Below are 12,626 nucleotides of genomic sequence, written 5' to 3'. Positions count from 1 at the left end.
CCTGGACTCAGTTCTCAGCACTACAAAGCAAAACAAATATGACTTCAGCCACCAAAATGGTTGCTCGGCTTATCACCAGGGTGGCACAGAATCCTTTGACATAAGGACAAATAGTGAAAGCCTTTTTTGGATCTTAGCGACTGGTGACTAGAATTGGTCTAATCAGCCTGTAGGGTGTCACTTCCCAGTGGCCTGCTAGGAGTGCTGCCTGGCCTTCCAGTTGTGCTGCTGGAAAACCAGCAGGGGGAGCATTTCTCCTGGGCACCAAGGGCGTGGGAGAAGATGATGATGTGGAATGCCCCAGTCTCTTAAAGAATTTGAAGTGACTGTAATTAAACCTGAGTGCCACAGCAAAAAGTACTTCTCCCACTTGTGTCGTCAGAAGACAAGTAGGAAATGTCTTTCTCTATACCAGTTTTGGGCAGTCACTGAGAATAGTCCTGATGTTGATAGCCATCACACTTTGTTTTATGAACGCAGCCATTCAGATCAGCATTTCAGCTACTGTATTGTGTTTCTTCTTCTTGGTGTTGTAGCACTGCATTCCCCTTTAAAATGACCCCTTTTCAGACAAGCATCTCCTTTCACCCTGTTATGCCTCATCTACAAGAGTTTTGCTTGCCTGTTATAGCACTGAAGGAGGAACCCAGGCTTGGGCATTTTTGTTGAGGTTCCTTTGATCCCAGTATCATTGCACAGGCATGATGCTGTTCTGTGTAGTAAGTAACCCGAATGGGCTGTGAGTCTTGGGTACTTTCCTGAGATGAGTTCTGATATTGAACAATGGCTATAGCTTGTTTTCTCCCATCTTATTGGGTGGCAGCTTGCTCTAAGTCAGGCTTGGCTGTTGATGTGATGGTTCATGTCGAGGGCAGAATCAAGAGTCAAAGGTGGGGAAGGGCTGCATTCTAAGAAGGAACTGTGCTTGTTTCTGAAATGTGCTGGGCCTTAGCTATGGGAAGACAAACTCATGTGAGAGATGGAAGGCCAGCAGTGGAAGCAACAGATGTTCTTCCAGCTGCAGCCTCTGCATGGGCTGACTGACTGGTCCCTGGCTGAGCCTGTGCCTTCAGAGTGTGCAGGCTTTCTAGAGTTCCCCCAAGTGGATCTTCTGCTTTCAACCTTTGCCCGATTGACTGAACAACAATGGCAAGGACAAGGACTCTCCTAGCTGAAGCAGCCAACGACTTAAAGATAGAACTCAGTATGAATCATGGCAGTTATTTTTAAAATTTTATCCATTTAGGTTTTGATTATCTGGAGTGTATATGCATGTGAGTGGAGCAGAGATTGATGCTCGGTGTATTCCTCACTCTCCATCTTATTTTTGGAGAACTGTCTCTCAGTGACCCTGGAGCTTACTGATGCAGCAAGGCTGCCTAGTCTCTGCACCCCAGGGACTTTTCCTGTCTTTTCTTCTCCAGCACTGGGGTTACAGGCTTGTGCTGTTGCACCTAGCTTATATGCGTGCTGAGGATCAGAATAGTGGTCCTCATGCTTACAGAGTAAAGGCTTTACTTACTGAGACACTTCTCAGCTCTGTCTCTGCTAATCCTGGAAACAATCATCATTGTTTCTCATAATAAACTGAGTCTCAGAGGACTGCCTAGCTGAGTGAAGAAACTGGCAGGCCTAGAATCAAGATCCTTAGGTACTCAACCAGAAAGCCATGGCAGCCTAATGGAAATGGCTTTAGTTCTCCAACTTAACTAAAGACATTGCACAGACACCATGCAGCTATGCCCTGAGATGTGTGCTGGTTGGTTTTTAAACTCTTTTGATTTGGAGTGTGGCCTCCCATAGGGGAAGGGAACTCTTTTGCTTGCTAAAGGCCCCGTTTACCTCTTTGTGACCTCTCACCCCACTTCCCTGCCAGGCCTACAGACATGTTTGAGTTTATAACTCTGGTCTAAAAGGTCAGAAACAGAGAGTTTATTTTTTCTTTGCGTGAGCTGAGAAACAAATATTCCCAACTCCCTCCCCCCCCCCAACCAGGAGATTTTTTTCATTTTGCCATTTTTTTTTTGTTTTGTTTTTTACAAAAAAATATTGCTTGCTTCTAGTTTTAATTCATTTCCTGCTTTCTTGGCTATCCCTGTCAATATATAGAACAACTGCTCAGAGAACTATTGGTTTCCAAGAATGCAGTTATTAAAGGCAGCTTTGTGTCTTGTCTGTTAGCCCTTTCTGTACCAGTCCAGTCTTCCTCTGACAGCTCAGAGGCTGACAGGCAGTCAGATCCTTTGCCACTTGGGAGTATCAATACACAGTAAAATTCAACTGCCTCGCTGGCTTTATTTAGTGTCTTCTAGCACACTCAGAAGAGCAAGGGAACAGAGCCTGGCTTCCTCTGCATGTGTGCCTATCAGGTGCTCATACTGCTAGGGTTATTTCACTGTCCTCAATAAATAAGCTTCTGCTTCTCCCTTTTTAATTTGTAGTTTTTGAAGTTCCTTATTATCTTTATTTCCCATGTTGATTTAGCAGTGTTTTTACTAGGTCCTTGTGGAAGTCCTTTTTCATATTGTTTTGTTTTCCCTGTTTTTTTTTTTTTGTTTGTTTGTTTGATTTTTGTTTTCTTGCCCCTTTAAATATGGGATGAAGAAAGGAAAAAATTTAAAATAGCTACTATTTGGATTTTTCTTTTTCAGATGCAAAAGAAATTGTTTTAAAAGCCCAGATCTTAGCTGGAGGAAGAGGAAAAGGTGTCTTCAATAGTGGCTTGAAAGGAGGAGTTCATTTAACAAAAGAGTAAGTCCGGAGGGGGGGGGTCCCCATCCTAACTGAAAGGGGTCTTGAGCAGGAGGGCTGGGGCTGGGGCGGGTACAGTTCGGGGAGAGGCAAGTGAAGGCATTGGCAGGGATCTGGTAGTGGCCCAAGGCTTCCTTGTCCCATTAGAGGGCTTTGTATCACTCACTGAGGAAGACTATTCTTGCTCTCTCTCAGACAATCCTAAGAGTTTGAAATAAAATCACTTGCAACTGAGATACTATTTCCATCATGTCACTCCCCATGAAAATGTTCAGTGGTTCCCTGCCACCAGTGGTTTCTTTGTGGCCTCTGGTAGTCCACGCCTGCCTTTATCTGAGTATCTTTGTAGCATCTTGTCCCAGCACCAAGCTGTGACTCTTCCCATCACAGTCTTTTCATTGTTTACTATTTCCAGGATCATACACTGTCAGTCTTTCATTCACCTTCTGTCTAAATCTGCTATACATCTAGTTTTGTTTCGTCACTAATTTGTTTAGTGGGGAGGTAGCAGAGTTGAGCATCCCTTCACTCATTCACTCATCCCTTCATTTGTATTGGCTGTCATGCACCCTGTGACAGTACTAGACACATGAATGGAAATGGAAAGACATGTATTCTGTAGGTAATGTGAATGTGAAGATGATGGCTAGAGGTAGATCCTGGGCAGTATGGCTGTGATGAAATTGGGTGATAGAAGTAGTCCTGGTATAGTGGCTGTGAGGAGGTTGGGTGGTAGAGATAGTGCTGGGGAATGTGGCTTTGAGGAGTTTGGGTGGTGGAGGTAGTCCTGGGCAATATGGATGTATGTGGAGGTAGAATGGTGGGAGTAGCCCTGGATTGTGTAGCTGTGAGGAGGTGGAATGGTGGATACCATGAACCCTGCTCTATAGTTATTTGCAATATACCCTGATTGTCTTTGTCTTTTTTGACTTTTCCTTATCCTTTTTTTTTTTTTTTTTTTTTTTTTTTTTTTTCTTTCCTAGCCCTAAAGTGGTAGGACAGCTGGCTCAGCAGATGATTGGTTATAATCTAGCAACGAAACAAACTCCAAAAGAAGGTGTGAAAGTTAACAAGGTAATAAGAATTTTCTTGGTCATTTTGTATGTAATTAAAACAGAGAGCTAGACCCAGCTCTGACAGATCTAATGAAGCACTGTGCTTTGGCAGTGGTCTCTTTTTGTTTAGGGAATGCTGTGTCTTTGAAGAAAGACCTGAAGAACTGTGGACATTGGCATTCACCAAATGCCAGTAGGTGAATGGCCAAAGCAGCGGTTTTCCATTCAAAGCACAGATACATTCTGCTTGAAGCTGACAAATCTTGGCAGGCAGCCTTGTACTCAGTGATCCTTTCCTGTCCCCATGAGCCCCACCCTCAGTCTTTTCTGTTAGAATTGCCTGTTGTGGTGGTTATTCTTCAAAATATCTTACGCTATACTTTGATGTTACTACCATTTTAAGCCACTTGCTACTAAGAGTATATTATTAGTGAATGAAGATTGCTAGCAGTAAGTACATATAGCATACATACACACGACACATAGATATACACACAGAGAAAGTAAAGCTCAGATAAAAATGGCTTGCCTTTGCTGTGCAATTATGAATGTAAGAGCCAAGTCTAGAACTTGCCTCTCCCTACTGCTCTGTTTTCATACTTTTTCCCTCTCTTCATACGTAAAGCAGCAGGAGCTGTCTGCTGTGCATACCCCAATGCAAAATAAAGAACCTGTGTTCACAATGCAAAACCTGTGTTGGAGAATGTGAATTCATGAGCAGAGCCCCTTGGGTGTCACATGTGGCCACCCAGAAGACAGCTATGATTGGCAAGACCCATCCATCCTTGCAGTAAATTGGTCCCCACTTTTTGGACCTGCTCTGTTGCCATGGCTTTAGGGATCTGTAGCCTGTATCATTGTGCTGTACTTGGTGGGGAGGGGCACTGAGTGGAAAATGAAAGGCATGTCTTATAGATGGTGAGGCAGCGGAGAAGCAAGGGAAGTCTGTGTGCTTCACAACTGACTGTGCCTTTCATTTTCCAGACAGGTGTCTGGAGAGAATCCATAGATGGCTCCAGATAAAATAACAGCAGGGTCCCAGGTCCCCTCTTTCCAGGATATTGAGTTCAGCGATTAAAGTCATCATGCAGTATCTGTCAGGCCTTGGGAAGAGCCAGGATAAACCTGAGTTATGATCATCCTAAGTTTGAGATTTGATTGTGGTACCGAGATATCCAGGCATCACATTTGGTGCTGAGTTCTAGCCATGAAGTTTCCTCACATTTTCTCTGTTATGTGCAGCATTTCCTAGCCCCTGACTCACTTTTTTTAATTTTCCTTTTTCTTTTTTGTTTTTTCAAGACATGGTTTCTCCGTGTAGCTTTGACCATCCTGGAACTTGCTCTGTAGACCAGGCTGGCCTCGAACTCAGAGATCCACCTGCCTCTGCCTCCCAAGTGCTGTGATTATAGGCATGTATCATCACTGCCTAACTGTCTCTTGCTGTTAATAGCATGGTGTGTGGGAGTGCTTTGATTTAAATAAGTTAATACACACCTAAAGTCTTAGCTAAAAAGAAGCAGTGCATTCTTGTGTCTCTGTCCACACAGGCTGATGTGAAAGCTTCCCACACCCTGGGTGGGCTGTATATAAGTGAAATTCATTTCTCCCCATCTGGAGAAGTCTCATTAGCTTTTGTGCCTGGAAAGAAGAGGGTCACATTTCTGTTGTGTTCCTACAACACTGGAAGGTTGAGGGAGCTCTGAGTTCCCATTTAACATGAGGCTTCTCCCTCATGTTCTGTTCACCTCTCAAAGACCTGTCTCTAAATAGTCTCTCATTGGAAATGAGGTTGTAGCAGGAATTTGGAGGGGACACAAACTTTTCTAGAATGTTATAGAAATGAAAACTTTGAAATGAGCTTTTATCTCCCATTTGTCATGATTTCATGATTTTCTGGAGATTGATGATTTTTTGCTATATAGTATTGTGTAATGTGCATATTCCACAATTTCTTAAGTCATCATCTGTTGATAGGTACCTTGATGGTTTCAGGTTGGGCTGTTACAGATAGAGGTGTTCTGTACATCTGTGAACAGATTTGTTGTGGAAAGAATCTTTATTTGGGGGATAGATTTTGAATTATGTGATAGTTGTATGGTCAGTGGATTTTTGTCTTTTTTTATTTTAGAAACTGCCAAATATTTGGCAAATTGATGGCACCACATTGCCATCTGCAGCATACAGATGACCAGGTCTCTCTACTTTCTGGCCAACACTTGATGATGCCATTGCTTTAGCCATTTTTGGAAATGTAGTGCTGTTTCATCCTGATTTAAAATTGCATTTGCCTTGTTCCTGCAGATGTTAGATACCTTCTCATTTGCTCGTTTGTCCTTTGTAGGCTCTTCTTGAAGGCTGTGTTCACTATTGTAGTATTCTGAGGGACAGTGAGCCAGGGCAGGCTCCAGCAGACGCCTAAATGCCTTCCATGACAAGGCTGGAGGTGTGCTTTATATGTACTGTGCTAACAGGTTCAGCTGCTATGTGTCACATACTCATCATAGCAGAGCCTTTTGTAGAACAAAAATATTTAGTTTTGATGAATTCCAAACTATCACTGCTCTTATATGGACTGGGCTCTTGATATACAATTTAAGAAGAAGGTTCTTTGGTAACTTCATAAGGGCTTTTATTTTTATGTTTTGTGAGTTGGTTTTATGGTCAGTTCCTTTTCATTAAGTGATAAGTGATAGACTTAGGCCAATGGGTTTTGTCTTGCTTTTGTTTTAGCCTATGAATGTTCACTTGTACCTGTACCCCTTTACTGTATTGCTTTTGTACCATCATCAAAAATTAACTTCCTGTGTTCCTATAGGTCTCCTGCCTCCCCTACTGAGCTACTGTGGCAATGTAGTAAGTTCTTACATTGTGAATACTGGATCTTCTCACTTTATTCTTATTTTTCAGTGTAGTTTATCCTATTCTTGTTCCTTTGCATATACTTCCTAGAATAATTTTATCTTACATGATAGAAAGAAAATCTCCTGCTGAACTTTCAATAGAAATTGTGTTAAACCATTCTATTAGTTTGGGGAGAATGGGTGTTTGCTTTGTTAAACCTCAGTGTCCATAAGACAACTTTCTCTTCTGTGCTCTGCCTTGATTCTGCTCTCGTAGTTACATAAAGATTAGAATATAGGCTCAGTATGTGGTGGTTTTTCTTTCCTTCCTTCCTTCTTTCCTTCCTTCTTTCCTTCTTTCTTTCTTTCCTTCCTTCCTTCCTTCCTTCCTTCCTTTCTCTTTTTAAGATTTGTACCTAATGTCTCCACTATTTTTCTGTAGCAATTATTACTGAGATTGAACTTTTAATTTCACATGTTCATTTAAGTTGGCATGTCCAACACGTTCACTGCTAATGCTATACTTCCTGCTGATGTTTGGTAGGTATCTGCAGAGAAACCCTATGACTCAGGCCTCCAGTGCCTGTGCTTGTAGTGGGCCTTCCTGGGTAACCAGTCCTCCAGCATATGACTTACCAGGTGGAACTCAGTCCCTTGTACTTTCTTAGACCTCAGGCTTCCTAACTGTGCTGCTTTCTTCTTTGCAATCTTCTGCTTCTTCCTGGTTTCTCATTTGTATAGTTTTATCTGAATGCACTGGAGGAATAAGCAACTCCATCCTTAAGCTGAAGCTAGAGACTTATAGATACTTCCGATTTAAGTTTATTCGAGGTGCTGGTTAATACATACACACATACGTATCTGTTGGTGTATACCACACATTTTTGGTGGACTCTGTGCAATTGTGTTACATGTTGCTTGGGACAGGAAAGGGTGTAAGACAGTGCTTCTCATTGGGTCCATGGTCAGTATCATCAATAACAGTTACTGTAGGAAAGAATTAGATAATTTCCTAGTAATCTTAACTCTCGCAGTTTATGTTATGAATAGTTTACCCATTGGTATCCATCTCAGAATTAAAGTTTGAGTAGCAGGATGTGAGGGTGGAGAGGAGGAGAGGTACTCTGGTCAAGTAGGATAAAGACATTTTGAAATCCAGGGGATCCCAGAAGATAATCTTACAGGACTCAAATGAAGCTCTTGAAATTTATCTTCCTGAGCTTCCTGAGTCCATCAAATTTCTCTGTAACACTCCCTAAATACTTCAGCCAGAAGAAAACACTGGGTCTTTGTGTGGACTTTCTTGAATTACTAAGCATCATTTTCCAGGTTTTGTTTTTTTTTTTTTCTTTTTCTTTTTTTCTCCCTTAAGAAATGAGACATTTCTCCCAAGCAGGAACTGTTGGAGAAAGCAGCTGGTTTTCGCAAACTGAAGTGTGATGTAATGAAGAGCCCATCAGCTAGTGTTTCAAAAGATAAAGAATAAGACTCTTGAATGACACTCATCCTGAGGATTAGAATTTTATATTGCTTCTAAGAATACTGATAATCCTTGATTGTTTCACTAGACTAACTGTGCTTTAGACTGTGTATCAGTAGTGAGGGATGGAGAGATCACTTGCTCTGCAAACATGAGGACCTAATTCAAATCTCTGTACCCATGTAAGGAAAGCCATGCTTGCTTGTAATCTCTACAGTATAGGAGTCGAGGACAGAGGATTGCTAGAGCTTCCTGGCTCCCAACCTAGCTCCACACTCAGCTAGACACCTTGTCTTCAGGAAGTAAGTCTCAGAGTGGTATAACAGAGTACATGGCGTCCTCTTTGTCTTCTGTAAGCACACACGCACACACGCACAGTTATATTATTGCGCCTAAAATTTCAAAAATACTACCTTCAACTATAGATTGTCCCTACCAAATTTCTTAAAATATCTCTCTATCGTCCTAGAACAACCTTTAGAAGAAATTGCTTTAATTTCTTAAAGTGTGTTGATGCTTACAAAGGTGAATTTCATATTATTTCTGAATGCTGCACATTGTTGTTGTTTTGAGAAGGAGACTAGAGTTAAGTGCAGTGGAGACTAGAGTTAATGTTTGCAGTGACCAGCTGTTTCTCACCAAGTGAACTTGGGGAGCTGATGGCTTTTGCCTTCCTGATGGCCAGGAGGAGAGCTGTTGACAAGTGGTTGGACTTTTTGTAATTTAAAGAAATTAGTCTGTCCCAACACTAGCTGCATCCAAGAGATGGTTCTTTGGTGGGAATTACGGATAGCTGCTGGGTCTCAGGAGCTGTGTGAAAAGCCTCGTATGTTAAACATGTGTTATTATCACTGAGCCACATTTCTTGCCCTAATATTTTACCTTTAATTGGTGGTAAATTCAATAAAAGCTTGAAAAGGAATTTCATATCTTTCCATTAGAGCTTTCAAAATTTTTATTATATTAATAGAACTGTTGTAGGGGCTTCTGGGTAGCTAAAATAAAATGCCTTTTAGTATATAACTTTTAAAATGCAACCTAATACTAAACTACTGTTAGAGAAGGTAGTGTTATTTTGTTTTTTAAATTACTTTCAAGTCTATTATTGGTTATTTATGTGGATGTTTGTGTTCTTGAAAACTTCAGCCAAGACATTTCCACCATTCCTGTTGTATTTCTGTAAGCTGAGATAATTTCTCTCAAGTGCAATTTGACATTACTAATCAAAATCTTAAATATTCCATGCAAGACTTTTACAGAGAATAAAACAGATGATCAGAGATACATATACAAAAGTAATGAAAAGGGCAACAGTCCAGCTATGAAAACTGATGTCCGTATCAATAGCCATGTGCATATTGTTAAATAAATATTAACATATTAAGTGTTGTATAGTTAAGGTTAGAAAGAGAAAAATCTTAGGAAGGAATCCAAGTTGCAGGGTTAACAGTTTTAAAATAGGGCAGGATCTGCAGCTTAGTGGGTAGAGTGTTTGCCTCGTGCATGAAGCCTCAGGTCTGGTCCGCAGCACTGATGAAGCTGTGCATGGTGCCAAATGACCATAGTCCAGTATTGGGACAGAGAGGCAGGAGGATCATAAATTCTAGGTTATCCTTGCTTATGTAGCGAGTTCTAGGTCAGATCTCAAAAAATAAAAATAATTTCAAAAACCAAAGCAAGGCATGGTTGTGTGTGACGTGATCCCACAGAAGTGATTCCTAAGCACTTGCAGATAACAAGGAAAGGGGTTAAGCTCATAAGAGGTTTTCTCACATTTGTTGAAACTGTTTAGAACAAAAAGATGCTCAGTGATGACATGACCAGGGTATGAATGCTCTCCACTCCACTTGCCCCTGATTGGTTCTGACAAGTGATTCCCTATCCCAGGGGAAGGGGCATCTTGTCCTAAGTACTATAGAGGTTCAAGGGGCCATACAGTACCATTGTGACAGTTGGATATGAGGAGGTGGTGCTGCAGGAGGATGCATTCAGTTTCTCATATGCTTTGTGTGTGTGTGTGTGTGTGTGTGTGTGTGTGTGTGTGTGTGTGTGTGTGTGTGTTTATCATTATCATCATCATCATCATCATTATTATTATTATTGCTGAAGTTTGAGCCCAGGGCCTTATACCTGCTAAGCATATAGCAGGTCCTGTATAATTGCCTGGTACCTCAGGTCCTGCTTTTTTTTTTTTCTTTTCCTCTTTTGGCACTGAGGATTGACCTCTTCATGCTAGGCAAGTACTCTACCCCCTCCCCCCACACACACACACAATTTTTTTTTTTTTTTTTTTAAGCAATGGTCACAGTTAGCTGCCTTGTCTAGCATCAAATTCAATAGTAGTCCAACCAGACTGTATCTTTGTATCTTCCTGGTTCAGTCTCCTCAGAGTTAAGATCACAGGCCTGTGCCATCAGTCCCAGTGACTGCATTATTTTAAGTGAGTAAATATTACATTTATATAATAGTACAAAATGAAATAAAATACAGCTATCTAAGATAGAACTTTATAAATATATACGCTATCTGTATACTGTAAGCATTCTCTTCTTTAGTAGTTAATCCTGGCTTTCTACCATTGGCATCAGAGAGGAGCCAATGTAATTTTATATATGTATGTATGTATGTATGTATGTATGTACTGTTAGTATGTCAGATTAGAACAGCCGTGTCCCAAGCATTTTCCTCAAATGACAAAGATTCACCAGAAAGAAAAGCATGATGAGACTGGGAAGCCTTCCAGAGGCAAACCAGATCCCTGTCATTTGAGCACTTTGACAAGATCAATTAAGGAGGTGGCAGGAGGCTTTGTGTACCCACATACAAGCCTCAGACCTCTGGATACTGACTCTAAATGTCAGGAGCCTGGAAATGGCACTGTGTGCTTTTTGTGGCTAGAGGCATGGATTTCTAAGCTCAAGTCTGTCTGAATCCACTTTAACTGGACTTTTCATTCATATGCCAGGTTATGGTTGCTGAAGCCTTGGACATTGCTAGAGAAACCTACTTGGCCATTCTGATGGACCGGTCCCACAATGGTCCGGTGATAGTGGGCAGCCCCCAGGGGGGTGTTGATATTGAAGAAGTAGCAGCTTCCAATCCAGAACTCATCTTTAAGGTATGTCTTATTAGCAGGCAGTGCTAACTAATTGTTAGTGTGGCTGCATGGCTTCTAATGTGGAGTCTGCAGTAGGGAGCAATGGGTCTGTGTCTGAGTTATGAAGATGATAAATCTAACAAGAAACTGGTTGCAAGTCCAGTATTGAAAGGCATTTTCTTCTTCCCTTTCCCCTCTCTTCCTTCTCTTCCCTCCCTGCTTTTTCCTTCCATATAATTTCTTTCTGTCTAGCCTGACCCAAGAATTACCAAGAGGAGAACACTGCTGTGCCCCATTTCTGCTAGGTTGGCTTCCTGCTTTTAACCATGGGTGTGGTCTAGACACCTCTGCTTATGTAATCGAGTGTGGGTGAGCCTCTCTATTAGTTACTTTTCTTGCTGTGACAAAATCTTGACAAAGTAACCTAAGGGATGCGTTATTGTGGCCCATAGTCCACCAGGGTGGGGGAGGCATGGTAGTAGGAGTGTGGGACAGTGGTCACAGGGCATCCACAGTCAGGAAGCAGAAGGAGATGAACGCTGGTGTGTAGTTCCCTGTCTCCTTTCCTTCACCTTTGTGAGACCCTGACCCATGACATTCCACATTCAGGGGGAGTCTTTACTTAGCCTAGGCATGACCTCATAAGCTAGACTCCATCAAGTAGACAGTAGATGTTAAACTTTACAGACTGTCCAGGGAAAAACAAGCAGTCAGAGGTCCATATCCTGCCCCATTATTCCAGTCCTGGAAATCTTGACACTGTGATTGGTTTCAGAGAGATCTGTTGTCAGATCTGAGGATGTAGTAAGTCTGTTTCTTTTTTGGTTGTGAGCCTAGCCTTTATCAGCTGAGCAATCTCTCCAGCCCAGTAAATCCATTTTTAAAGGAAGCAATGATAATGTAATGGTTCCTACTCTCGCATCATGGGAATTAATAGATTAATATGTAGAAATGCTTAGGTGCCATTCTCATCTACTGAGATTTTGGAACTGTGGACCCAGTTTTTAATTTTGTTTCTTAATGTCTAATTCCATTAAATTTTTCTACAAGAATATTATTTCCTTTGGAAATTATTTTGTTTCCCCCTAAGTAGAGGAAGAGTCCTATTTTCTGAACCTGCTTGTCTATTTACTGTACCCACACTTCAGTGATTGTTTTAAAACATTCTCATCAGTATTACATAGAGAAATTAACTGCTTTGGAAGTTTCATTGACGCTTTATACACAGGCTTACTCATAATGTCTAGCCATTTTCAAAGTTAACATTATCTAAAACAATCCCATTTGCTAACATAATGCATGAACTAATGCACATGGGCAGCATTTGTTTTTGACAGAACAGCTCTTTGTAGAGTGAAGGTATTATTAATAATTTTCATGTGAATAAAGTGCTCAAGTCA

At 41.3% G+C, this 12,626-nt stretch overlaps 1 protein-coding gene across 1 annotated transcript in view; it reads left to right on the top strand.

The window, feature by feature from the left end:
* Positions 1 to 12,626, top strand: part of Suclg2 (succinate-CoA ligase GDP-forming subunit beta) — a 248,084-nt gene that overhangs the window by 116,829 nt on the left and 118,629 nt on the right. The window contains exons 3-5 of the mRNA XM_051203291.1: positions 2,652 to 2,751; positions 3,735 to 3,825; positions 11,095 to 11,247. Coding sequence (XP_051059248.1) covers positions 2,652 to 2,751; positions 3,735 to 3,825; positions 11,095 to 11,247 — 344 coding nt within the window. The remainder of the gene's footprint in view (positions 1 to 2,651; positions 2,752 to 3,734; positions 3,826 to 11,094; positions 11,248 to 12,626) is intronic.

The sequence above is a fragment of the Phodopus roborovskii genome, unplaced genomic scaffold (genome assembly GCF_943737965.1).
Source record: "Phodopus roborovskii unplaced genomic scaffold, PHOROB, whole genome shotgun sequence".
Lineage (NCBI taxonomy): Eukaryota > Metazoa > Chordata > Mammalia > Rodentia > Cricetidae > Phodopus > Phodopus roborovskii.
Note: the sequence above shows the minus strand (reverse complement) of the source record. Positions and strands in the feature narration are given on the sequence as shown.